The sequence below is a fragment of the Cryptotermes secundus genome, unplaced genomic scaffold (genome assembly GCF_002891405.2).
Source record: "Cryptotermes secundus unplaced genomic scaffold, Csec_1.0 scaffold533, whole genome shotgun sequence".
In the NCBI taxonomy this organism is placed as follows: domain Eukaryota; kingdom Metazoa; phylum Arthropoda; class Insecta; order Blattodea; family Kalotermitidae; genus Cryptotermes; species Cryptotermes secundus.
Genome location: NW_019731275.1, coordinates 647946 through 672485, shown reverse-complemented (window position 1 = coordinate 672485; position 24540 = coordinate 647946). Strand labels below are relative to the sequence as shown.

At 41.9% G+C, this 24540-nt stretch overlaps 1 protein-coding gene across 4 annotated transcripts in view; it reads right to left on the bottom strand.

Annotated features, from left to right (window-relative positions):
• Nucleotides 1-24540, bottom strand: part of LOC111866833 (protein slit) — a 635722-nt gene that overhangs the window by 329374 nt on the left and 281808 nt on the right. For all 4 annotated transcript variants that reach the window (XM_023856131.2, XM_023856134.2, XM_023856132.2 and 1 more), the window contains exons 2-3: nt 8453-8524; nt 2949-3020 (exon numbers count right to left, since the gene is read on the bottom strand). In XM_023856131.2, coding sequence (XP_023711899.1) covers nt 2949-3020; nt 8453-8524 — 144 coding nt within the window. The remainder of the gene's footprint in view (nt 1-2948; nt 3021-8452; nt 8525-24540) is intronic.

Below are 24540 nucleotides of genomic sequence, written 5' to 3'. Positions count from 1 at the left end.
ATGCTTTTACCGGTTCTCACGGTCTCTTTGCTTGCAGATTTCTTATATATTTTTTCTTCTACCCTGAAGATGGAGGCGATACGTTCCTCCGAAACGTCGGTTAACACCACATATACACGGTGCCAAATCCCAGAAGACTGCTTTCTTCAATAGAATAACCATTCGAAATGTAATTATTTTATTTTTCTCACTGTTAATGCTAACTTTAATTTTTCTTGGTATTATTATTAATTTATTGCCATTACACAGACTGTCTAATTTGTATGTTGTATTTTAGTTATATCTGTATTTCTATGTACTCGTGCGAACTTTGTAACTGGCCTCTGTGCTGTTAAGTTTGCACGCAAATAAACACGAATTGAATTGAATTATTATTATTGTTGTTATTGTTGATGTTGTTGTTGTCGTCACAACAACCGTAGATACAGTCCGTTCAGAAATCATATTCACCATATCATTAGTCTCCCGTTTACCTTTGTCATTTTTTAAAAATTCATACATAGAGTAGATTAGCTCAAGAGCTAATAAGGCTGACTTCTATTCAGAAATTACATGATTTGATTCACAAATCAGCCATGCTGGTGTCGCGTTTCTTTCATCACTACATCTTCCGTAACTACACTCTGCCATCAAAGTATTTTTCGCGTTCAGTTGCAGACACGTCTGTAGGGCTGGGTTGAACTCGAAGCCTCCTTTGGGCACGTCCCCGATGAAAGTCCCATGCAGAGGAGTTTCCGTTCATAGGCCAAACCCAGAAGCGTGGTGGCACGACCGAATGCAACCTGTCGCCGAAGCATGCGTTATGAGAAGCTCTCTCGCGATACTTCATCCCGGATTCAGTCACCGTCCGTCCGTCCCGTGCACATGTGGAGAGACTCACAATCCTATATTCCCCGAGTTCAATTTCCGGACGATTAACCTTGCAAGTGTAGGAGGGGTGGATCAATATTACTTTCCCCCCGCCCTTTTGGTATTCCACAAGGGATTAAAAGCGATGGAGTGAATATTTCCTTCCCCCACAATATAACCCTGACGTAGTATTACTTTAAAGTACGGAGTTCCTCAAACGCATAGCGTGACTGCTATGGCAACCAACGAACGAACTGGCTTTGACATAATGGCAGAAACTTGCCCAGTGGAACTTACGAATTCCAAATAAGACTATAACTAAAGAAGTTCGAAGTAAAATACTCCTTCGTGGTCCCTGATAGATTAAAATAATCACCTGCGCATTTTATTTGCACAGCTCCATCTCTAATTCTTCTTCAAAAGCTAGATACCAAATTAAATAATAAGACAAACCAACAGATAATATCTGCTTCACAGTATTTAGCGTAGCCCATGATTATGAGAGTTGTCGTCTTGGGAAATATGGAGAAACAATAATTTAAGTGAAAAGCAGCACGTATTTCTTGAGTATATACATCATATACCAGTTTAGTCTTTGACTTCGCTTTGTGCTCCATTTCTAAATATTTCAGCTCCGTGCATCTTAAGGTTCAGTACTGCAATTCAACTGCATGTTATGTTTCCAAATATTCAAATTTGGCCTCTCCATGGCGCAGTTCTCTTGCACGTTGTATGTCTTCAGTCCACATCTCTGAACGTTAATTCTTCATGGTTCAACCGCGCATTTCCGTCACAGCAGGGCACACTTTACTTCAAGCGAGCTTCTAAAAATCATTCAATTTTCAGAGGGAAAGAAAAAACAAATCCTGTTAAGATGGAAAATTCTTTTCCTGTAAAATGAACTTCTTCAATAAAATTTTATCTTAAAAAAACACTTCACTATCAGATATAAGTGTTTTGTGGCCTAAATGCATACTAGGATACTAAACTCATTCCAACACAGACTCGAACATACTTTTCAGTGCCGGATAGTGCTGCCACCTTCCGTTCCCATTCGAAGCTACTATCAATTCTATCATCGTCTAGGCCAGTGGTATTCAACTTTTTTGTTCGCGTACCCCCATATATAATTTCTCTTCAACTTTGTGCCCCAAAAGTTGTTTGTGTATAATTCAAGCTATACACACTCTATAACCTTCATCTAAAATAAATTAAATTACATACAAAACAGTGTATTAAATAACAGGTTTCAAATGAGAGAAAGGAGAATCAAGCTATTAAATAGCATGCATATTATTGCCTATCATATAAAAATTAATAAAGTAACAAACGCATTTTACCAAAGCAAAATTATGTAATTAAATATTTTATCAATTGTTAATGTGGTTCTGACCTGTTAATGGGATGACTGAGCTTGTTTCTGGCATAGCAGTGCCTCAATTCGGGGACGAATTTTAATTTTAGGTACCCCGTAAGATGTCTGCGCGTACTCCAGACTGAAGACCATTGGCCTACTTGGAATTCAAAACCTTCAGAACCAGCGTATACTGTGTAACGATAGAACATACAGTGTCTGGTGTCATCGTTTGGTTCTGTTCTTAACTACTACCAGTTATGATGATCTAAGTCTGGACTGAAGTCTTCACTGCAAGACAATGTGTTTGTATGTGTGCGTGTGTGTGATGTAGGTGCTTAGGTTTTCGTGTAATATATTCACATCATTATGATTCCCAACATTATAATAAAGATGATGAAAATATTATAATTACATCACAGAGACTTTATTATGATTATTCTTCTTTCCTGACTTCATGTTTCTGTCTAATAAACTCACACAGCAATATATATGAGTAGCTAGTTCAGCCAGTGTAGCACTGTCCTTTCCCAGAAGCTGATAGCCGGCGAGAAGGTAAATGAATTCCGAACTTCTTATGAAACCCAAAGATGCTTTATTCACAAGGGCCCGACAGAGGGTCAAGTCTTGAGCAAATTGAATCCAGTCTTTTAAAAGCCATCATGAAATTATAAAATTAAATAAGGCATTTCCACAGAAGTTTCAATACAGAAAGGACTAGCTGAAAAGAAAAACATGTACTTACAGTCTCTCGAGAACCATCAGATCCTGGAACGCTCCCCGCTCAATGGTATGTATCTGGTTGTCCATAAGTTGGCTAGAACAGAAGTGTTACATGTCAGCAAGCAATGATCAGTATTCGTGCTTACTGTGAGGGTGGAAGTATGTGTGTGTGTCCCCTGTTACATTTAATATGTCATACTAAAACGCATACGCCGGTCAAGGTAACTGAGCGGTCTGAGGCATGTACTGTCTTCGCTCGATCGGAAGGCGGCATCGTGGGTTCGAATCCCACACAAGGCATGGATTTTGGTATGTGTTTATTCTGTGTTTGTGTTGTCATGTGTTTAATTAAGAGGCCTTGCGACGGGCTGATCATTCATCCACGGAGACTTACCGTCTGTAAAATTGTCATGAAACTGAAAATTCAGAGGCTAGGGCCCAAGGGGGCTGTAGAGCCAGTGAAAGAAAAGCATATATCAAGGTAAAGGTACAGTTGTCCCTGTGCTTAATTAATTAACCACCATGTCGCCGCCGCCGCCACCACCACCACCAAGACGTAAGAAGTGAAGGTACAGTTCCACCATTCTCGGCCTCGACACTAGATGGTGGTGAGCGGTCAGCTTCACAGCTTCACACCCCAGCTGCTTTACCCTCGTGGAAAGAGCCCCAGGTACCCACTGGTTTATGAGGCTGGGTTACCGCAAGACACGGTCTGAGAAAAATCTGCCCCTGCCGGGAATAGAGCCCCGACCTTCCAGTCCGTAGTTTGTCGCTATGACAACTAAGCTATACAAATAAGGCATTTCAGTACAGTTACAGCAGCTCATTAAGCACGATACTGGCAGTGGGAACCTTTCATCTGTTCGGACTACATTTTTGCTTTATCTGTCAAACAGTTGCTGACTCAGAGTTCTCATATACTTGTGAATGTATATCGTTATGTTTCTACCCGGGATAGTTCAGTGGCAGAAACAGTAATAGCCTAATTTAAGTAATATTAGACGTTCGCCTGAAGGTACTGAGAAAGACAACAAAATGCCGACTCACCGGACCCAAATTTTGAACCCGGAGTGAGACATTCGGTGGCATACCCCACCCTTGGATTTATATGCATACAACAACTCCAGAATTCGGGCTTCCGGGCATTCTTTCCGAATGTTCTAGCCACCGCTTCTCGTTCTCTACTCCTTCCCAGTTCCTTTCTCCTACTTATCTCTGCATGTGTACAATCCGTCGCTCTGTATCCTGAGACCGCTTTGAGGACAAAAGTTTCCGCGCGTCCAACACAGTAGTTCGTGCAGAAGCACGGGTACCATTACTCGTGTTACTCTACAGTATGTTAATGTCTGCTTTTGAATTTGTAACATTTAGTTACATTCTTAAAATCCACGAATATTTTATTTTATATTAACATCGTACAGTCTATGACCTACCTACTTATCTATCTACGGCTCTACAGCCCTTGTGGACCTTGGCTGCTTTCTTAGTTTCTTAATCTGTAAACAGTTGGCAGGACTCCGACGGGGGATCAGCCAGTCGCAAGACCACTACCTACACAGAGGACAACACAAACACAGAATAAACGCACACAGACATCCCTGCCTCGAGTGGGATTCGAACCCACGATCCCAGTGTTCAAGCGGGCGAAGACGGTTCATGCCTTAGACCGCGAGGCCCCTGTGAAAGGAATAACCTTCTCTAATACCGAAGATAATGGAATAGTATACAACAATGAAAAAGTAGCGGTTCCGGTCTAGAAAACCGAAATTAACGGCCGTGGTGATTCGTTGCGCTGACACGCGACACCCTCTATGAGCTAAATTTGTCACTAACTTCGCCGACAAGCGGCGGCCGCTCGGTCGGTATAGTTCGCTTGCGGACTAAAGCCACGGAGAGAGTATACAACAATAATGTATGAAGTAGGCATACATTAATTTATCATACGAAATGAAGCAGCACTTGAATATACGGAGTAGGCGACAAACCATCTATCTATCTATCTATCTATCTATCTATCTATCTATCTATCTATCTATCTATCTATCTATCTATCTATCTTTATTCCTGTTGCTCCCACTTGGAGCATAGGGCATCCGTGAAAAGCTTTCAGTTCAGTTTCTTAATCTTAACAGTCTGTAGGACTCCTTGGACGGGGGATCAGACCTTTGCAAGGCCGCTACCTATACAGAACAACACAAACACAGAATATACACAGACAAACATCCATGCCTTATGTGAGATTCGAACTCACGATCCCAGCGTTCGAAGACATTTCATGCCTCATACCGCGAGGCCATTGTGATCTATAGTCTACTACATCCTAATTTAAAGAAAGTCATCACTTCTACAAGTACAAGCATTTCATTACCTAGAACAAGTTTGCGCTCTTTTTCTTCAAATGCCTACGTTTCCATACAAAATTATCCTTACCTCGTACCGTAGTACTCTCCCGGAATAAACACTTTCGGCCCTGAGAACTGTGCACGTGCCCCGCCACAGCTAAATTTGAGGCAACAATTCTGTGAGGCACGAATGGTTTCAAATTGAAAATCATAACAAAGTATCGAGAACAATTCATATATACACATATGTCCATACATAAATGCATACAAGCGCGCACGTATACAATAACACCGTGAGACGTGCAGTGAAAGGTTGAATCATATTTTGGTGTGGCGGCACGTGGAGAAGATTCAGAAATAGGAGCGCACTGCACATCGCACCTCTGGATGTTTACCATTCAAATTCATTCAGCACTTTCACTGGGAACTGAAGAGAACGTAATGATTTCGGGCGACTGTCACCGTTACATTTCCGAAAACAGGGTGTACAGCACCGGCCATAAAGATAACCGTCACCAACGAAAGATACAGAATAAAGAAACTACATTCCAAAAGCGAGGGACGCATGAAATACGCCAATATGAGGAACTTGTGCAATATTTTTATAGATGCATAAAGGAATGGAATTTCATACAGGGGTGGAATAGGCCTGACCTTTACGAGGTGCTTGTATTGGGGTTGTGACCCTCTTGAATTGAGAGTTTGGGGTAGGGTGATTTTATAGACGTTTCTGACTGCTAGCGGTCTCTATTAAATTCTCACAGATGAGGGAACACTTTGAAGGCCACCGAGAAGGAAGTAAGAAGGGCTACGGTTTTGGATGTTGATAAGAGAGAGACCTCATTCACTGCCTCTCGGTTTGAATCAACTGCCGTGCTGACGAAATGAAACACGCCGAACTGTTTGTTCCTGCTCTAGACGGACATATCTGTAAGTTAACTGTTATCGGAACGAATTCGTATATCGTGTTAAGAGTAGCTGGCCTTCATCTGTTCTTCGGGCATCCACGATCCTTCGGTCCAGTGGCCTGTACTTCAGCGACCGTTCTGGTGAACAGAAAAGTATTCCAAGTGCAACAGTAACTAAGTTCCTTGGTTTAACTATTCATGATGTTTTATCTCGGCAACAGCATATAAATCTGATGATCAATAGACTAACTTCTACATGTTATGCGCTGCGCAACATTAAATATAGTAACCTTTCCAACACTAAGGCTAATCTACTTTGCCTATGTTCACTCTATCATGAGTTATGGCATAATTTTCTGGGGTAACTCCTCTCATGCCAAGAAAGTGTTTGTCTTACAAGAGAAAATCATTAGAATCATAAAAAACACTAAACCTAGGGATTCTTGTAGGAATATCTTTAAGCAATTGGAAATAATGACATTATATTCGCTATATATATATATATATTCATTACTTCTCTTCATAATAAATAACAAACATATATTCAATTCCAATAATGAGCTTCACGAATATGTAACTCGAACCCATGATTACTTTCATGTTCCTGCTGTGAAAACAGCAAAATTTAATAATGGAACATACATAACAGGCATCAAAGTGTACAATCACCTCCCTCAGTCAATAAAGACCTTAGTCAATAATGTTAAAAGTTTTAAATCTACACTGAGGAGGTTCTTATGTCAACATTCTTTTTACTCAATGAATGAATATTATCAGTATACTGAAGACAAGGATGTATAGTCCATCTGCTATTTAAATGGTTAATTTAATTTCCATCCTGTATAAGAATTATTTTTAACAACTAATACCAAATACAAGGTATTAATAATAGTACTTTACGTTTGTACCTATGGAAGTTTTATTACTTACTAATTTTTCAATTTTATGAACTGTATATTTCAGACTGCTATCGAATTGTATATATTATGATTTAGTTTTTACAACATGATTGTGACAATGGTAACTATTTACCTACATTAGTTATTATAGTACATACAGTAATCTGACATGTTCTACATCCTAGGCACATTGTGACCAGAGAGGATTCATGGAATTTTAAAATAAATGAATGAAGCTTCATTTCGAAAGCCTCACAACTGGTGGCTTCTCAGGAAGGGCTCAGCTACATAGAATTAGTTAGTTTTATGTCGAACACAACTTGTGTGTGGCAACCAACTCTTACGGTATGACTCACTTCTACAGAGGATATTTGGAGTATTTTATTTTTCTTTTACGTCTGCGTTTCTTTGATATTCTAGTCTCAGTAACTGGAACGTAAGCATATGTTAGCATATATTATTCGTTGTGCTTCAAATCGTATACAACGAAAGCATTTGTCGAGATTTTCGGAATCTGGGGAGGGGGGGTACATGGCATTTCCTTTCTTCAGATGTACAGGCGTATGGTCAAGTTAACAAGAATGTTAATAATTATAGAATTCACTTATTAGTTTCGCGATACAGTTTCCATAAGTACAGGTTCAGATTAAAAGCGCCACATAAGTCGCTGGGCTTCTGGTTGCCGCTATGTCAAGAATATTTACAGTGAAGTTTGAGGTTATGTTTACGAGTCATCGTCCTACTACACTTCACACGCCTGGTCACAGAGTCTCATCAGCCATAAGTTTAGGTTTCGTTCATTCGAAACCAGTAGCCGTTCCGTGTCACGTGATCAAGGACATAGGACAAAAGTTTATTTATTATTTATTTATTAATAATCGCAATGAGTATACGTAACTTATAGATAAACCAAAATATGTGGAAATAAAACTATTAGTAATTGATTGGGAAACGACAAAAAAAAATTATAATTGGTTCTCCCAAGGGACATTAAACCGAAAAATTCTTGAGAACCATTCAACTTTCTCATACCCAGTTTCAGATACATTAAATCATTAAACAGGACCACTGAACCTGAAATTCAAAAGCTTGATTTTTAGTGATTACACAAATTTTTACTCTTTTTTTCCCTCTATTCCTTGGCGATTCCAGTCCCTCTCATAATATCTCAAGGTATGTGAGAAAACTAAAAAATTTTACAGGCATATAAGAAAATCGCTCCGGGCCACAATAAAGCTTTATACGAGTAATATTTTGCTCACCCCTGATCTACACTTAGGAGTTTCTTATCACTTCCTTAGAGAATTCTGTTAGAAATTTCGTGAAATTTCTTGTGAAGGATTCTGGTTGGGGTCGGGAAGCAGAGGGAGTACTTACAGTATCCGGAGGTTCCTCATGTCCTCGAAGTCACTCTCGAAGATAAGAGTCAGGTTGTTGCCTTGGAGATCTCTGTAAAAAAAGAGAAATGGATGAACATCAGTATTGTTATACTTCTACGCATGCGCTGTAGCCTGCATAGGCTTTCACACTCTTACGTGGTCATCAAACATGTTAAGATCAATTATCACAATATATATTATTTCATATTATAATTTATTAAAATCAGCTACACGACACACAAATATTACTTACAATGGGAGACTAACTCGATTACTAATAAGCACATTAGGTGCAGTCTAGACCAGTGTTTCTCAAACACCGGGCCCTCGTCTTATAAAAATAATTACTGGGCCGCACTCTCACAACGGTTGAAAATCAAGGTCTAGACAATGTCTTCGTGACTGCAGATTCAGTTTGTGTATATGTGGTCAGTTTCAATAAATTAAATATTAATATTGTTACATTATAATGGTATAATTTAACAAGAGAAGTCATCTGTTGCTACGCAACGGCCGGTAAACTACACGTGGCAGCTGGTTTCCGCGGCAACGAATATCAAGCATATTCATCAGAGACAACACACCCTCTTGCCAGAAAGGTTATTACATAAGGACCATGACAGCATATCAGTTGCAAAAAAAAAACTCTGGTCGTGATCCTCAAGGGACTTGGGGCCAAGACGAACCGACTGGCGATAAACCGCCAGCCCTAAAGTGACTCTGACTCATCAGAGAGGATGTTTCACAAGGAGTATGACCGTTAAGGTTCAACTATCAAAGAACTCTGGTCATGAGCTTCAATAGGATCGGCGCCATGATGAACTGATTGGCGGCAAACCGTCAGTCGTAAAGTAACACTAACTCTGACTAGATCAGTCAAGAACGTGAGAGAACCGCAACCATGAGTTGTGTGGTTATTTGTGAGATGGTAGCCAGCCGGCAACAACGGAATCAGAAGACATCATTGGGATCCGTTACCAGGCAACAAATGGTGAGACACAGCTGACTGAGAAGACTTAACCTGTGTTGTAGTGAAAAGTAGAGTCAGTCAAACAGCAAGAGCACTATAATTATCTGTAGTTTTAACGGTTCAATAAATCCAGTTACCAATCCAAAGCCCGTGTCTAGTCACGTGGCAACATGTATGCAGTGCAAACAGCGCAGTTGGGGATCCTGAGAACCCAGTATCCCGGTATCATCCAGAGTTTCGTATTGGGCCGACTCGTTGTTTTAAGTGCATTGCACATAATAAACTTCTCACACCCGACGTTAAAAAATCTAAACAGTTGAGAGAACATTGTGAAATAACCTGCGAACAAAATATTCGAAATACTATTTTTAAAATTATGTTTCAATCTTCAAGGATTATTAAATATAATTATGTGATCCCACAGTGAATGTTTCCAGTCGTATGTTCATCACAAAAATATGGCTGCTTTCAGAACAATTACGAACCTACACCAGTATTCATTAAAGCTTCGGTTACTTAACTGAGCTGATTAAACTGCAGACGTTATAAAGCAATTCACGCAGAGTGGGGAGAACTACGAGAACCTTTATAGGCAGAACAGTCGGTAAGATAAGCGATATTCAAACAGAGTATCTCCTAAACAAGACTCAGTTGCGTTACTACTATATAGGCCATGCCATAGCTCAAGCGGTTAGTCGCTGGCTTCCCACCGCGGCGGCCCGGGTTTGATCCCGGGGTCTGGTCTAGTGGGTGTCTTTGTGTCTTTGTGGTGGACAAAGTGGTGCTAGGGCAGGTTTTCTCCGAGTACTTCGGTTTCCCTTGCCAATCTTCATTCCACCAATTGCTCCACAATCACCCTCACCTATCATCAGAGGCTGGTACAATAGGCTAGAAGTGGCCGCAGTACAAGGGACTTAGTCCCACTCCACTAGCAATAAAAAAATAATACTACTATACAAAATAGTTGGGCTGCTTTCACACGCTCCGATACTGTCGGTAGAAGACGTCGATGTCGGACCTGATGTACTATCCTTTAAAATGACGCCTAATTGGATTTTTCAATTTACCCAATCCTTCCAACCGCACTATGGCCCTGGGATCGAATCAGCCTCTAACAGAAACGAGTACTGGGAATATTCCTGAGGGTAAAGAGCGACCGGCACGTAAGGCCGACAACCTCACCGCCAACTGTGAACCGATTGTTCAGAAAATGTGAGAGTCTCGACGTCTCACAACTCTATGGGCCTCCAAGGCCTGTTACAGGGATAGCTTCACTTTTTCTTTTCAATGATGCCTTCCACGGGGGTCGCCGAACCGATAAAATGCCGTTCGAGACATCGATAGAAGTGCGGTGTTCTGGTGGTTTCTTTTAAATGCGATCAACATTTTATCGTCCGATATTGCACGAGTAAACAGTACACGCATATGCGTTCTTTCACACAGGGGCCCACTTAATGGCGTCGCTTGGAGATGAGAAAGTTCCTCCGCCTGTCTTCTTTAAATAAAGCCTTAAATCTGCTTAGACTAAAAACTGAGTGTGGAATTCCAGGCTTTAAGGTAAGGTAAAGCTATCCCTGTAACAGGCCATGGAGGCCCATAGGACTGTGAGACGTTGAGGATCCCACAGTTTCTAGACAATCGGCTCATAGATGGAAGTAAGGTTGTCAGCCTTACTCGCCAGCCGCCCTTTACCACCCGGTAACATTCCTGGTACTCATTCCTGTTAGAGGCTGAGTGGAACCTAGGGCCATAGTGAGGCTAGAAAAATTATGTCAATTGCAAAACCCAGTGGCCCCATCGGGTCTTGAACCCGCAACCTTCCGGCTTGTAGCATAGTGGCTCAACCAACTATCGTCAATTTTTATATAAAAAATGAAGTCATTATCTGTGTACTATTGCTCCCACATTCGAGCATAGGACGTCCGTGAGACGCTTTGTTTCACTTCAGTTTCTTATTCCTAAAAGAGTTGGTGGTACTCCTTGGGCAGGGGTCAGCCTTTCACAAGGTGGCGAAAGCCTATGATTTCCCACTAGACGTGCTACGGTGATCAGGAGGGCAGTGGCAGCTTAATTTGAAGTTAAGGCTGTAAGAATGCTCGGATAATCTCGTCACAAAATAAACAGAAACAGGAATCGATTTCAAAACGTGGAGAACACAAGACGAGTTTAGCTAGTTATCTTGATTGAAACAAAGTAGATTGTGTACAGCCAGGCAAATGATCAAGGCGAAATCTGTAGCTTTTAAAGAAAAACTTGCAGAAAATGAAACACACCGACCGGAATTGAATTTTCTCCACGGCGTAATTTATTAATTCACTTCATGATTAAGCAATGACCTTATCGTTCTCTAATTAGATTCCCCAATTCTTTCGTGGGTTTGTCACGCGTACGTCTCCATTACATGCGGCTGACATGACTCCATTTTGCAATTGACGGAAGGCGACTGCGTACCAACGTGTACTTCAATTTGCCTACAGTACCGTATCGTTACCATCAGCTGAGGTTTCATAGCTGGAAAACTGAGCGGGGAGAGTGCCTCCGTAGCATCGAAATCATTCTGAAGCGATTCCAAACACAAATGTTCCGTGACCTCCATACGACAAAACATTAGAACTGAGAACATTTTTATCCACCTGTACTTATTCCTCAATCTCCGAACTCCTCTCTCGTGAGGTTTGCAACCAAAATAGTATCTCCACAGTTGATTTCATGACGCTTCATCAACTGCGCAGATTCTAGGGTTCATGAATGTGAATGATACGTTTTAAAGCATAGGCCATGTCCTAAGCCTCAGTTGCAGAATCTCCTGTGAGTGACGGGAGGAAAACCTCAATCAGGATAACCGATATTCTGGTCCATAACTGAATCCAGGATCTCCAAATGACGGAGCAGTACTTTTACTAAAAAAATGATACGCGTATTTCTTATTTCTACGTGCGTTCTACACGTCCATGTACTTCATATTGTCACTATAGACGGGGTTTCGGTTGGTAATCGGTTTTATTGGACACTTTCACTCACAACCCGCGACTACAATCTACAGATCACTGTCACACACAGACTAGTGTTCCGAGTCAAGGTTTTCACTGCGCTGCTTGGTAGCGGCTTCCAACGGTGGATGTTCCCTTCCCTCCGATATCCCGAACTGTCACCGGCCTCAGCAACCAGCTTCTGCAGCGCTCAACTGACTCACTGCCTGCAGACTCTCTCTCTCGACTGAGAGGTAATGATAGCTGGACCTCGTTATATAGCTTCGGCATAAACTGCACAGAGAACACCGCTTCAAACAGCTCTTATATTGTTGTGTGCTTACCTTTATGGCCACTGCTTAGCAACGGTAGTATCTGCACTGTCGTTCCCTAGCAACGGCTGTCTATGTTGGCTTTCAGCACACATGCTAAGCCAGTCTTATGAGNCCCAGTCTCTATACCCTACCGGTACTGGTGCCTGCCATCAGCCCCGACTCAGCCAGCGAGTTCGGCCTCTATTGGCTCAGCGGTACCTGATGCTTACCCATCTACCAGAGGCGTTAGAAACTACAGTTGGGCGGGAAATGTCCTATAATTTGGCTCGGTGACCTCCTTGAGACATGAGGTGCTTTTACGTGCCGTAAAGCTACGACAAGGGACCCACGGCTTAAAGTCCCTCCCGGAGGACTTGTTCCCTGAATTTTTCCGCCCTTAAAAATTCCACGACCTCCGCCGGGTTTGAACCCGCGTACCTTGAGTCATGAGGTGGGAACGTTGCCCCTAGACTACGGGGGCCGCTTAAAATAAAGAGTTACAGGCATCCCGAAGCGAAGGTAATATACAAATTGGTGTAATTTGTTGACGATGAAAAATGCAACATACTGATGAAGCAATATTGCATACAAACGGTGAGAAGTTACTTGCCAGTACCTGAAACTTCGGATTTTGTCACGACCGCTCCCTTCCCAATCCTTTAGAATTCGCCGTACTTAATTATCCTCTTATTCAATTGGAAGCTATGTCACGTTATGGTTGACAGTAACTCATGAATACAGGAACGTTAGATTACAAAAAACTCCGTTTCAGGTTCCAGTAGCCAAGAGTTAAACACGTCTAACACTAAAACCTGATGCTGGATACGAAACTGAGCCTGTCTGATCCAGTTTTCATCCTCAAAACTTATTAAAACTGGTCCTTCTACAGCCTTCTGTGTCTTAAAGTATCCCCTATCCAACAAGACAGCTCTAAATTCTGTTTGCAGTTCTTCCTTCTCCCGCATATGCCTAATCCTGCGCACGCACAAACGCACATATGTACATATACCGTATATATAAATAAAATCTGAGGTCCAAATACTGCCTCCCTGGATCACTCTTAACCCATTTGTATTTAAGACATATCACAACAGCTTTTCTACAGTTAACATGCATGGTTTTGAAAACGATACAAGACAGTAAGAGTCCACTTCCTTCCGTTGATTTCTGTATTATATGTATTTTTTGTTACCAGATATTCAAATTTTAAAATGTTTTCCAATTGCTCATTATCTACAGTCCGCGAATACTTAAAGATAAAACAGATCATTACGTGGTCTAAACGGAGAGAGAAAGGGCATGTGTACAGAATGCGTGATAAGGGGTGGAATTATAAACCCACAGGATAAAAAGTAGGGGAAGAGATCAAGAATATTATGGGAAGAGAATTTTGAACCTGGTTCAGGCACTTTTTTTGTCATGAATTTAATATACTTTTTTTTTTCTTGTCTCTCTGTTCTCTGATAGCGTGTACCCTGCTAGTGCACCTAGAGGTTTCATTTATGTACTTCTATTCGTCTTTTATACCAGTTACTCCCCTGTCTACGTCTCATTACCACAATTTACCATTTGTTTATCCAACATACCGTGTAACTGAAAACATTAACTGCTAGATATTCTTACGCGTGTCCCTTACACATACATATGTTTACCTTCTATTTTTATCCGAAATCTCTCTTGCGAACTGGGCTTATATATTTTACAAGCATTTAAATGTATGCACCTGCCACACTTATCCACTACAAGAGGCGGTCAGAATGTCTGCTGAAGTAATTCACTGAATCTTAGATACAGATAATGCAGAAGTCAATGTACGCCTTATAAAGAAATTAATCTCTCCTACATGAAGTCTCTGACCGCGCATTGAAGAGTGAGAAATTCACAAAAAAGTATCAGTCGGGAAACATAAAGTGGGGCCACTTAGGATACCGATGGGTAGATGGAAAGGCCTGATATTAAAAACAGTATCATAGAAATAAAATGTAAGAATGTGGACTTCATTAATCTGGTTTGGTGATGGCTTCTTGTGAACACGGTAATAAACCTATGTTGTCCATAAAAGTAGGGTAGTTCCTTGACTAGTTGAGCAACTACTAGCTTCTCGAGGAGATTGGTCCATTAGGTCCCCATGGAGAATCGGACACTTTTCATAACGCGGGTTGAATTTTTGCTAAATGCCAGTTTCTTATGCGTTCAGCCATTGTTTTCGTGCTGTTCATATGTTGTAGCCCGTTTTGACCGGTCAGATGTTTTGGAAATGGGAAGAGATGAAGGAACATCTGTAATGAGACACTAGAAAATGACAGTTATTATGAAACAGCAGAGAAACTATGGCTTAAAGAACAAGTCAATGACTTCTACGAGCAAGCGATAGAACTCACCGCACTCTTATGGTAACTGTCTCAAACTCCACGGTTACTGTGTAAGAAAGCAGTGCACATATCGAAATGGGGCTACATGATTAATTTAGATTAATATATGAATCATATAAAATGACTTGATAATACAGTTTCTTTTCTCTCCTTGCAGTTTACACTCATTTCGACGCTCCCATTAAATGCCACGGTAAAATACATGGATATTACAACTGCAACAATCACAGCAAAGCATTAACGGGACCTCAGCAGACATCGTGTGCAGTAGGAGGTGATAATAGTCTAACCGAGATACTACAAGCCGACATAATGTTCTCTGGGCAATGTCCGCCACTCTCTAGTAACGCCTTCAGAATACCTTATTATCTAGAAGTAAAAACTGTTTGCCCGCTACCACCACGACATCCATTGTTAACTGTAATGTACAGGTTGTGTGGAAAAGTCATCACGGCCTTCTGGACCTAGGGGAAATTAGCGATATGAGAAGTCAGTTTCACGTGTGAGCGGTAGTTAAGTCTCTCGGTAGTTCCACATTTCAGACTGAGATATTCACTAAATAAGATCTAAAAGTTTGTGACGATGGTACATTAGTACAAATATCTTGTTTCTGAACATTATCCATCGTTCTGTCTTTATCTAAAAGCGCCCTGTTTATTTTTCAAAACACGTTTCGGAGATTGGATCCTTCCTTCGTCTTCACGTAAAACATACCCAGTTGGGCCCAATCGATAGAGCTCTATGGATTGGGCCCAACTGAGTAGGTTTTACCTGAAGACGGAGACAGAATCCAGTCTCCGAAACGTTGCGTTTTGAAGGTCCGGAGATAGGGACGAGCTATATCGACTGAGCCAAACTGAGTAGGTTTTACCTGAAGATGGAAACAAAATCGTCTACGAAACATTATGTTTTGAAGGTCCAGAGATGCGGACCAGCTCTATCGATTGGGTCAAACTGAACAGGTTTTACCTGCAGACGGAGACCGAATCGTCTTCGAAACGCTGTGTTTTGAAAAATAAACAGGAAGGTTTTCAGATAAAGGCAGGCAAGACGATGGATAATGTCCAAAAACGTAACATTTGTACTACTGAGATAATCACTCACTAGACCCAGCAACTTTTATAACGTGATGTTATGCTAAACCGATCAAACACAAATATGTTTTGGTTCCAGTGAATAATTATCACGTCTTTTGGAAATCACTTTAAATCCCGAATTACCTCCTTCTAAGTAACAACTTCAGAAAAATGATCCGTCAGATCAGTATAACGGAAATTACCCTGCACAACAAGAATTAAGATGGTAAATAAAGTAAAGTCATCTTTGTGCTTCCATTTAGGTGTATGGGGAGCGGCCTCCGTAGTCTAGAGGTAACGTTCCCACCTCATGACTCGTATTACGCGGGTTCAAATACCCGGCGGAGGTCGTCGAATTTTTAAGGGCGGAAAAATTCAGGGAACAAGTCCTCCGGGAGGGACTTTAAGCCGTGGGTCCCGTGTCGTAGCTTTACGGCACGTAAAAGAACCTCATATCTCCAAAGGAGGTCACTGAGCCAAATTACGGACGTTTCCCGCCCAACAGCAGTCTCTAATACCTCCGGTAGATCGGGGAAGCATTATAGATACCTCTCAGCTAGTAGAACCGGTCTCGCTGGCTGGGCGGGACTGATGGTAAGCACCAGTACCGGTAGGATATAGAGGCTGGTAGAAATCATAGAGGGAAGCACAATGGACCAATACAGGTCGCAGTGCATGGGGAAACCCACCCTCTCCAATAACTAACTAACTAGGTGTACGGGGAAGTGGATGCATAGATCCATATTTTCTTGACCTCGGCACTAGTTGGAGGTGAGTGGGCAGTTTCACGCCCTTGTGGCTTAAACCCCTTGTCTAATGGGTACGAGGGGGTACCCATTAGACAGGAGGTTGGGTGGGCCCCAGAGCCGGTGTGCACGACGTGGAGAAGAGAAAATTCTTGACCCTGACGGGACTCGAATTTTGACCTCTCGGTCGTCCAGCGCGTAGCCAGTCGCTATACCGACTATGGTGGACTAAATAAATCGCCATGTAACCCCACGGTACAGTATAACTGAGATTGTTTAAACCCGTGTTTCCAAAAGTTTTCCGGGCCACCGTTGTCGTGGTTCCATAAACTCAACCCTAGTGCCCGAACGCATAAAAATATTCTTCAGATTAGCAGTTTGCACAACCCACTAAGGAAGATAATAACAATAAAACAAGATACCACATTTAGTAACTACTTCACTGTTAGTAAATTCTTAATGTGATCATGCCAGTTTCCCAATGTCTACTCTAAAGTCACTTCAATTGTAAATAAGTCACCGCGCTTGGAAGGGCCCCCCTCCAGCGCCCCTTGCTGCCCCATTGACTCATAGTGCCNCCCCCCCCCCCCCCCAGGTGTCGGTACCGCCCATTTTGTGAACCACTGGGCTAAGCGGATCAAGAAATTCTATATTTAACGATTATGGGACATGGAGGCCTATAGCCGTCTTCACTGAACAAAACCCTGAGATACTTAGGTACTTAAGATCCGTTTAATATTACTGCCATAGAGAAAAATGTAGTCATGAATCCCGCGGGACCCGGAACCAAAAATGACTGCCCTGGAGAAGTCCTGCAGAAATTAACCCGACCCCTTATTACCCCCTTACAGAAAGCCGCAGTCGAGTAGTTAACATTGCTGCTTCGTATTCGGGAGGTGGCGATTTCGATTCTCGGCCCGGAGACCAGCTATCCTATTGAGATCCCAGCAGGACAACTCAAAATGGGCCACTTCCTCTCCTTTCCACATCCTTCTCAGTTCATCATTCCCACCAGCCGACTGATAGACGCTGGGTAACCTAGACAACCGTCAAAGGGTGCAAGAATCAGTTAATATTATTGTCGCGAATACATCTGTGGTTTTGACAATGCTCTGTTCCTTTGTGCTTTGCGATGGAATTCCTGTACAAATTTCTCATTTCCTGCTAGTGGGCTATACGTTCCGTCTTCCCTGAGTTTTCTATATCACGCCAAGGGCACATCCTACTGCTACTCTTCCTCGTGTCAAAATACTGCCCCCGGCGCTGTGTTATCGTAAAATTGTACGGTCATAACAAGTCGAATGACGCATCAAAGTGTCGTGACTCCCCAGTCCAAAAGGTAGATCACAAATGTCGCGTCATGTGGAAATAACAAGGATATAATTTTATTGGAGAAACCACGCATGCTGTGACAATTTCAGAGACTCGCGTTAGCATGAGAAGAAGGGCTGGAGAGGAACCGTGTGTAAGTGGGGGAACAGTAGCGATTTGTTTTAAGAACTAAATTTAGTATATGACTATATGAAAACCTCTAAAGGAAACATACACATATGGAGGTACACGTGCAGGGTGAGCGCGAACTGTAGTGAGCCACTGGCGTAGAAAATACGGGCTTCCACACAGCCCGGTTCACTGCTCACAGAAATTTAGAGTAGGCCTTGCACTATTCCTGTGTATCGGAAACAGCATTTGTCAACCAAGTTCTTCTTTCCTGAGCAGGAATATAAGGCGGCTAAGTAGGAGCTAGACGACTGGAGTTCGGCTCCCGGCTTGGAAAACAATGTACGCCTGCGTCATCACCCTTGGACTCACCCAGCCTGTTGCCAAACATGTACTGGAGGAAGGGGACCCATCTGGGTCAAGATCTAGAATACGCAGAACAATTTTTGCTTCTAGGTCCCACATACGAGTCCCTCTTCACGGCGTGGTACTTGGGCAGAGCAGCAACTCTCACATTATTTTTATAATCTCCTTTCATATTCATATTCAGGCATTTCCGTCCTGAGTGCAACATTCGACATCCGAACCGACTGATTTTCATGACTGGCAGAAGGGCTCTCCGCTTTGAGCGTCAGTTTTTCTTGAAGCCCCCGGTCCGCCGGCTGTACATTAAAAAACTGGACACTGAATAGAGTATTAGAGTTTAAACGATCCTTCACTCATGGAGCGAACTCGATGGGAGATGAAGACGTAACAAGGGGAACAATATGATGTGTGTGTGTGTGTGTGTGTGTATACACCCACGCGCGCGCGCGCACCCAGCTCACATATTTCATTTTTTCAAAAGTTTGTGCTGCTCACGGTAGCGAAAACTAAAGCTTCAAAAATGCCTTAAATTTATTTTATAATTTGAGGGCTAATTAGAGGAAATTTAAAATCCAAGACTTAAAATTGAAACTTAAAAATGATACTAACTTAAGAGATCTGAGGAAATTAATGAACACAGAAGTTCCGTATCGCTGTAGGGTACTTGGTTGAGGAACTACGCTACGAGCCGGAAGGTCGCGGATTCGATTCCCGATTAGGTCACTGAATTTTTAACTGGTCTAATCATTCCAACCCTATTATGACCCTAGAGTCGACTCAGTCTCTAACAGAAATGAGTATCAGGAATCTTCCTGTGGGTAAAGGGAGGCCGGCGGGTAAGGCTGACAATCTCACCGCCGTCTGTGAGCCTATTGTCTACAAAATGTGGGAACCTCGACGTCTCACAACCCTACGGGCCTCCATGGCCTGTTCCGTATGACGAAATAGGTTTGAAATTATAGCAGAATTTTTCGGGTAACTTTCATCTGAATCCGGAAATAACATGGCTACTGAACAATCTGTTATGACGATCATTAATGAACGTTGTCATACGGCGAAAGGCTATAAACATGTCTAAAATACAGCACGGAGTGCCTTCTTATAAGCAAAGATGGCAGAGCGTAGGATTCTGGTTATATATGAAACACTATCACCCAGAATTTCAGAGGGTTTCTATCGGCCCTTCTTCTTACGCTGGACTGGAACTCCTGACTAGTGCAGACATCAGTAGGAAGGGAACTTTTCGGGGTGTAGCCTCCGGATGTATCAGCGATGCGGCTGTCAATAACATCGCACTCTGAATTATGAACAGGGCGAGGCAATGTGCCAAAACATGTAGAATCGTTACCAGGACTACGGCATCTCCTGTGTTAGACAATTCCAACCAGTAAAATACTTTATGCTCTGAGAGGTCTACACCGTAGCTGTGTTTACTGCTTTTCCGTATTTCCTCGTAAACTGTTTCCTTCATTCATTTATCAATGACACTACTGTCCTTTGTCGGGCCTTGGCATCTTCTTTAGTTTCGTAATCTTTTTTACACAGATTGTAGGATTTCTTAGATGGGTGATGAGCCGGTCGCAAGGTCACTACCTATACATAGGACAATACAAACAAAGAATAAGCACACACATAGATATCCATGCGTTTGAGTGGGATTCGAACCCAAGATACCACCTTTCGAGCGAGCGAAGACAGTTCTTGCCTTCGACCGGGCGCCCACTGTGATTGGAAAACCGTTTCTTTAGAAGGGGACATTATTTCAGAATTTCATGTAGGTAAAGGGAAAGGAGCCCTGTCCTTAAATAATTAACCAATACTCCTGGAACGACATTATGGGAGTGGAGGTATTGCTCCAGGCGTTCTTAATCTTCGACACCAGATGACAGCGAGTGGTTTTCTGCACGCGCCTAACATTATACTCCCGGGAAAATACGTCCCGATAAACATTTGGAGGAGGATTCGGTGGACTCAGCAGCCAGTCTGAGCACAGTGCTGAAGATAATCTCCGCCCCTGCCGAAAATCGAACCCAGATTCTCCGGTCTTTCAGCCCTTAGCCTAGTTATGAATTACACTATTATACGATTACACTTTCTGCGCTAAATGAAATGCGTGTTGATGAGGCAGAGTTTGTCCTTCTGTCGAAAGTTTCATCTTTGACACTAATGACGTCATTTCGGTGACATTTTTTTCGTTGCAAGTCTACATAAAGAGTTCTGGAAACAATTTCATTTTTGTTCATATCGGACTAACACACCCCGCACCTATTTGATACCTAGACCATAATAATTCAAATGTAAGTGTTCTGTTTCTCGAAATTGACCAACTATGCATCAGAGTCAATTCCTACTCATGGAATTTGCCGCAGAAGTTTTACTATTGGGTGCATAAAGCCCGCCACTGAACCCTATTCCTATATACTTAAATCCATCCCACACTCTCTATCTTGTCTTGAAGATCCATCGAACTCTCCGCCGAATTATGTCTCGGTCTATTCCTTGAAGTTAAAAAAAGTAAAGGCCCATAGAGTTGTGAGACGTCGAGGCAGCCACATTTTCTAGACAATAGGCCCACAGATGGCAATGAGGTTGTCAGCCTTAACCGCAGCCGCCCATGAAGATTCCTGGTACTCATTCTGTTAGAGGCTCAGTCGATCCCAGGGCCATAGAGCGCCTGGAAGGATTAGGTCAATTTAAAATCAAATGACCTCACCGTGAATTGAACCCGCGACTTTCAGGCTTGTAGTAGGCTATAGTACCCCAACCAACTATGCTACCGCGTTTCCCCATTCCCTTGAATTATCCTGTCTAAACCATTTGTTTGCCGGTCACGGTAGCCGAGCGGTCTAAGGCATGCACTGCCTTCGCTCGCTCGGAAGCCGAGATCGTGGGTTCGAATCCCACTCAGGGCATGGATGTTTGTGTGCGTTTTTCTGTGTCTGTCTACAGGTAGAGGCCTTGCGACGAGCTGATCACCCGCCCAAGGAGTCCTACAGAATGTGTAAGATCTAGAAAAACCAAAGTGAACGGAGAAGTTCATGGAGGTAGGCCTAGGCCCACTGCGGCTGTAGGGCCAAGGAAAAAAACCATTTGTTTGCATTCTCACATTTCCCATACATGCTACATGCACAGCTTAACACATTTTCCCTCATTATATGCCGTAACAATACAACAATAAAATTACGATCTTCATTATGAAATTCTCTCCACACATTTTCACTTCATCACTCTTAAATCCAAGTATTTCCTTCAAAAATGCATCCTCAAACACGCCCAGTCTATGGGATTTGAGGTTCTCTCTTCCAAACCAGAAGATGGAAACAGCAGGTGTCTCCGAAACATCGGCACCTATTTATCATAGGATCATGTCGCACGAACCGTTATCTTCATCCCGAATCTATGTTTGTTGCTGTTAAGGCTTATCAATATATAGGCCTGCAAATTTATTTTGATGTTTTTTATTTTATTACGGTGATATTTGTGAAATAGACTAATACGCGCAATTTATATTTAGTGCGAATACGTTTACAAAGCTCTGCTATTCTATGTGTATCCCCCTAAAAACGTAACGATTCGACTTAAAATAAATGAAATTGCACTTTTATGTGGTCTTATCTGCATACTGGTCTGGAGCCTAGACTTTCACATTAAGAACACAGATAGACAGCGTTTAAGAAAGGAATGCCGATAAGAATATGTGGATCCAAGAGTGAGGACGTGTTAGGAGCCTGGAGAAAACTGCAAAAGAATAGCAGCTTCGCAGGTTGCCCGTTGCTATACTGAGGCCACGGAAAGATGTCCGTCCGATTGTTGGGACAACGACGCTTGAGGCTTCTCCCTCTCTGGCTACTACTGGTGCGTTCCCCTGAGGCGGCTTCTGGCCTAAATCAGCCAGCCCAAGGCGATTGTCAGAGGCGAGGTTTATCAATATGGACCGGATTTTTATGCCATAATAATCCCTTAAATACGCACGCATTTATGCATGAAAAACTTCCGAAATATGCACGTAAAAATTTCATACCAAATATTAAAATTGATTTCACATTATTTTAATACCAACAAATCAACTTTTAAGTTAATTTTATGTAATCACTGAATGATTAACTAACAATGAAAGGCTATACTGAATGCCATTCGGCCATAGTAAATTCGTGGAATCGAAAAACTTTCGGAAACTGTGGAGATATTTATGGTTTCAAATTGCTCCACCGCAAGAAGATGCAGGGTAGATTGATTGTTCATTCGTACTGAGGGATTCAACTATAAAATTTGCAACAGTCTTGTGTTTCGTCGATTGATACCTACACAAAATTATTTTGAATCTTATCTCTAATGTTTTAATTGTAAGATCGTAACACTGCTTCGCGTACTTTTTGCGCACAGTAGATTCATCCGGCACTCTGCACTGTGTACTTATCTCAGAGTAGGACTGGTTAGTTTCCACAGCGGAACATCTGCCACTAAAAAAGGCTTCGCACAAGTCAAAGGAGAACTGTGAAAAACTAATATTAGAAAATTCAGTAAGCGATTTTTGAACAGGATCACTTTTTCGTGGATTTAATTTTAACATTCTCTTTGTGTATATTAGTGTTCAAATGCTGAAGCACTTGCGCATTTCACATCCGTTTTTTTCACATGCTCGGCAATTAAAAATTTTGTTATCCGTACTTATCATCTCTCCTTCGAACTCCCGCTGATACAGCTGTAATTTAGTTTTCTGACTTACTTTCCCTTTCGGCATGACTACAAAAAGCTAGAAAAACGTAATCACAGACTAGTCACCACTAATGTGAATGGCCCCCAGCTTCAAATGAAGAAGCGTAAGGAAACTCATGGAGACTTCGGAAATAAATAAGTGAAGTCCCTTATCGGTTGAATAGTATTACGTTGCTAGCTGCTACATGTGGACGCTTCCGACTAATCTCTTCTCGGCCACTTTGATGGTACGCGGATGAGGCAAGTTACGAGTGCAGGGATCGAGGTTGAATCGTATTACATTGATAGCGGTTACATGTGAACGCTTCCGACTATTTCTTCGCAGCCGTCTTCGGAAGTCCCGTCCTGGGTATTACATCTGAAACGTGAATCCAAACTCAACTTGCTATTTGTGTATGTGTATCTCGGTTTATTTGTACAATCAGTCCATATTAAGGACTCTAAGTACATCTTATGAAATACTTAATCTAATACTTAAATACTAAGAAAGAACATGTCGGGGAGAGTAATGCTCCAGTGAGCATTCTCTTGGAAACTATTTCGAATGTGACTTTGTTACTGTATGTATTGCATTTATGTGAGACGCGTCGTTAGGTAGTTTGGCTTATGCCTTTTCAGTCTTCTGGGCTCGTCTGCGTCGTTTAATAATGTGGTTGCAAGTTCATTTGGGTGTGCATTGACTATGGCGCGAAGCACTTTATTTTGGAATCTCTGCAACATTTCTATATTGGATGTACTTGCAGTTCCCCATAATGGTGCGCCTTCAGTATTGTCTTGTATACTATAAGTTTATTTTCGGTAGACAGTTCTGACTTTCTGCCAATTAGCCAATGCATCTGACTATATTTGATGTCCAGTTGTTTTCTTTTGGCGAGAATATGTATGCGCCAGGTCAACCGCCTGTTCAGGTGAAGGCCTAAGTATTTGATTGATTCCTCTTGTATGACGAAATGTTAAGAGTCAAATATACAACATATCCTAATACGGAAAAGAAAAATTGTATACACATGCCGATGATTAAAAATTTGCATATAAAATTAAAAATATATAAGTATATAATGATAAATATTTTAAAAAGAAAATATGCAACACAAATAGGAATCCTCTAAAATATTAT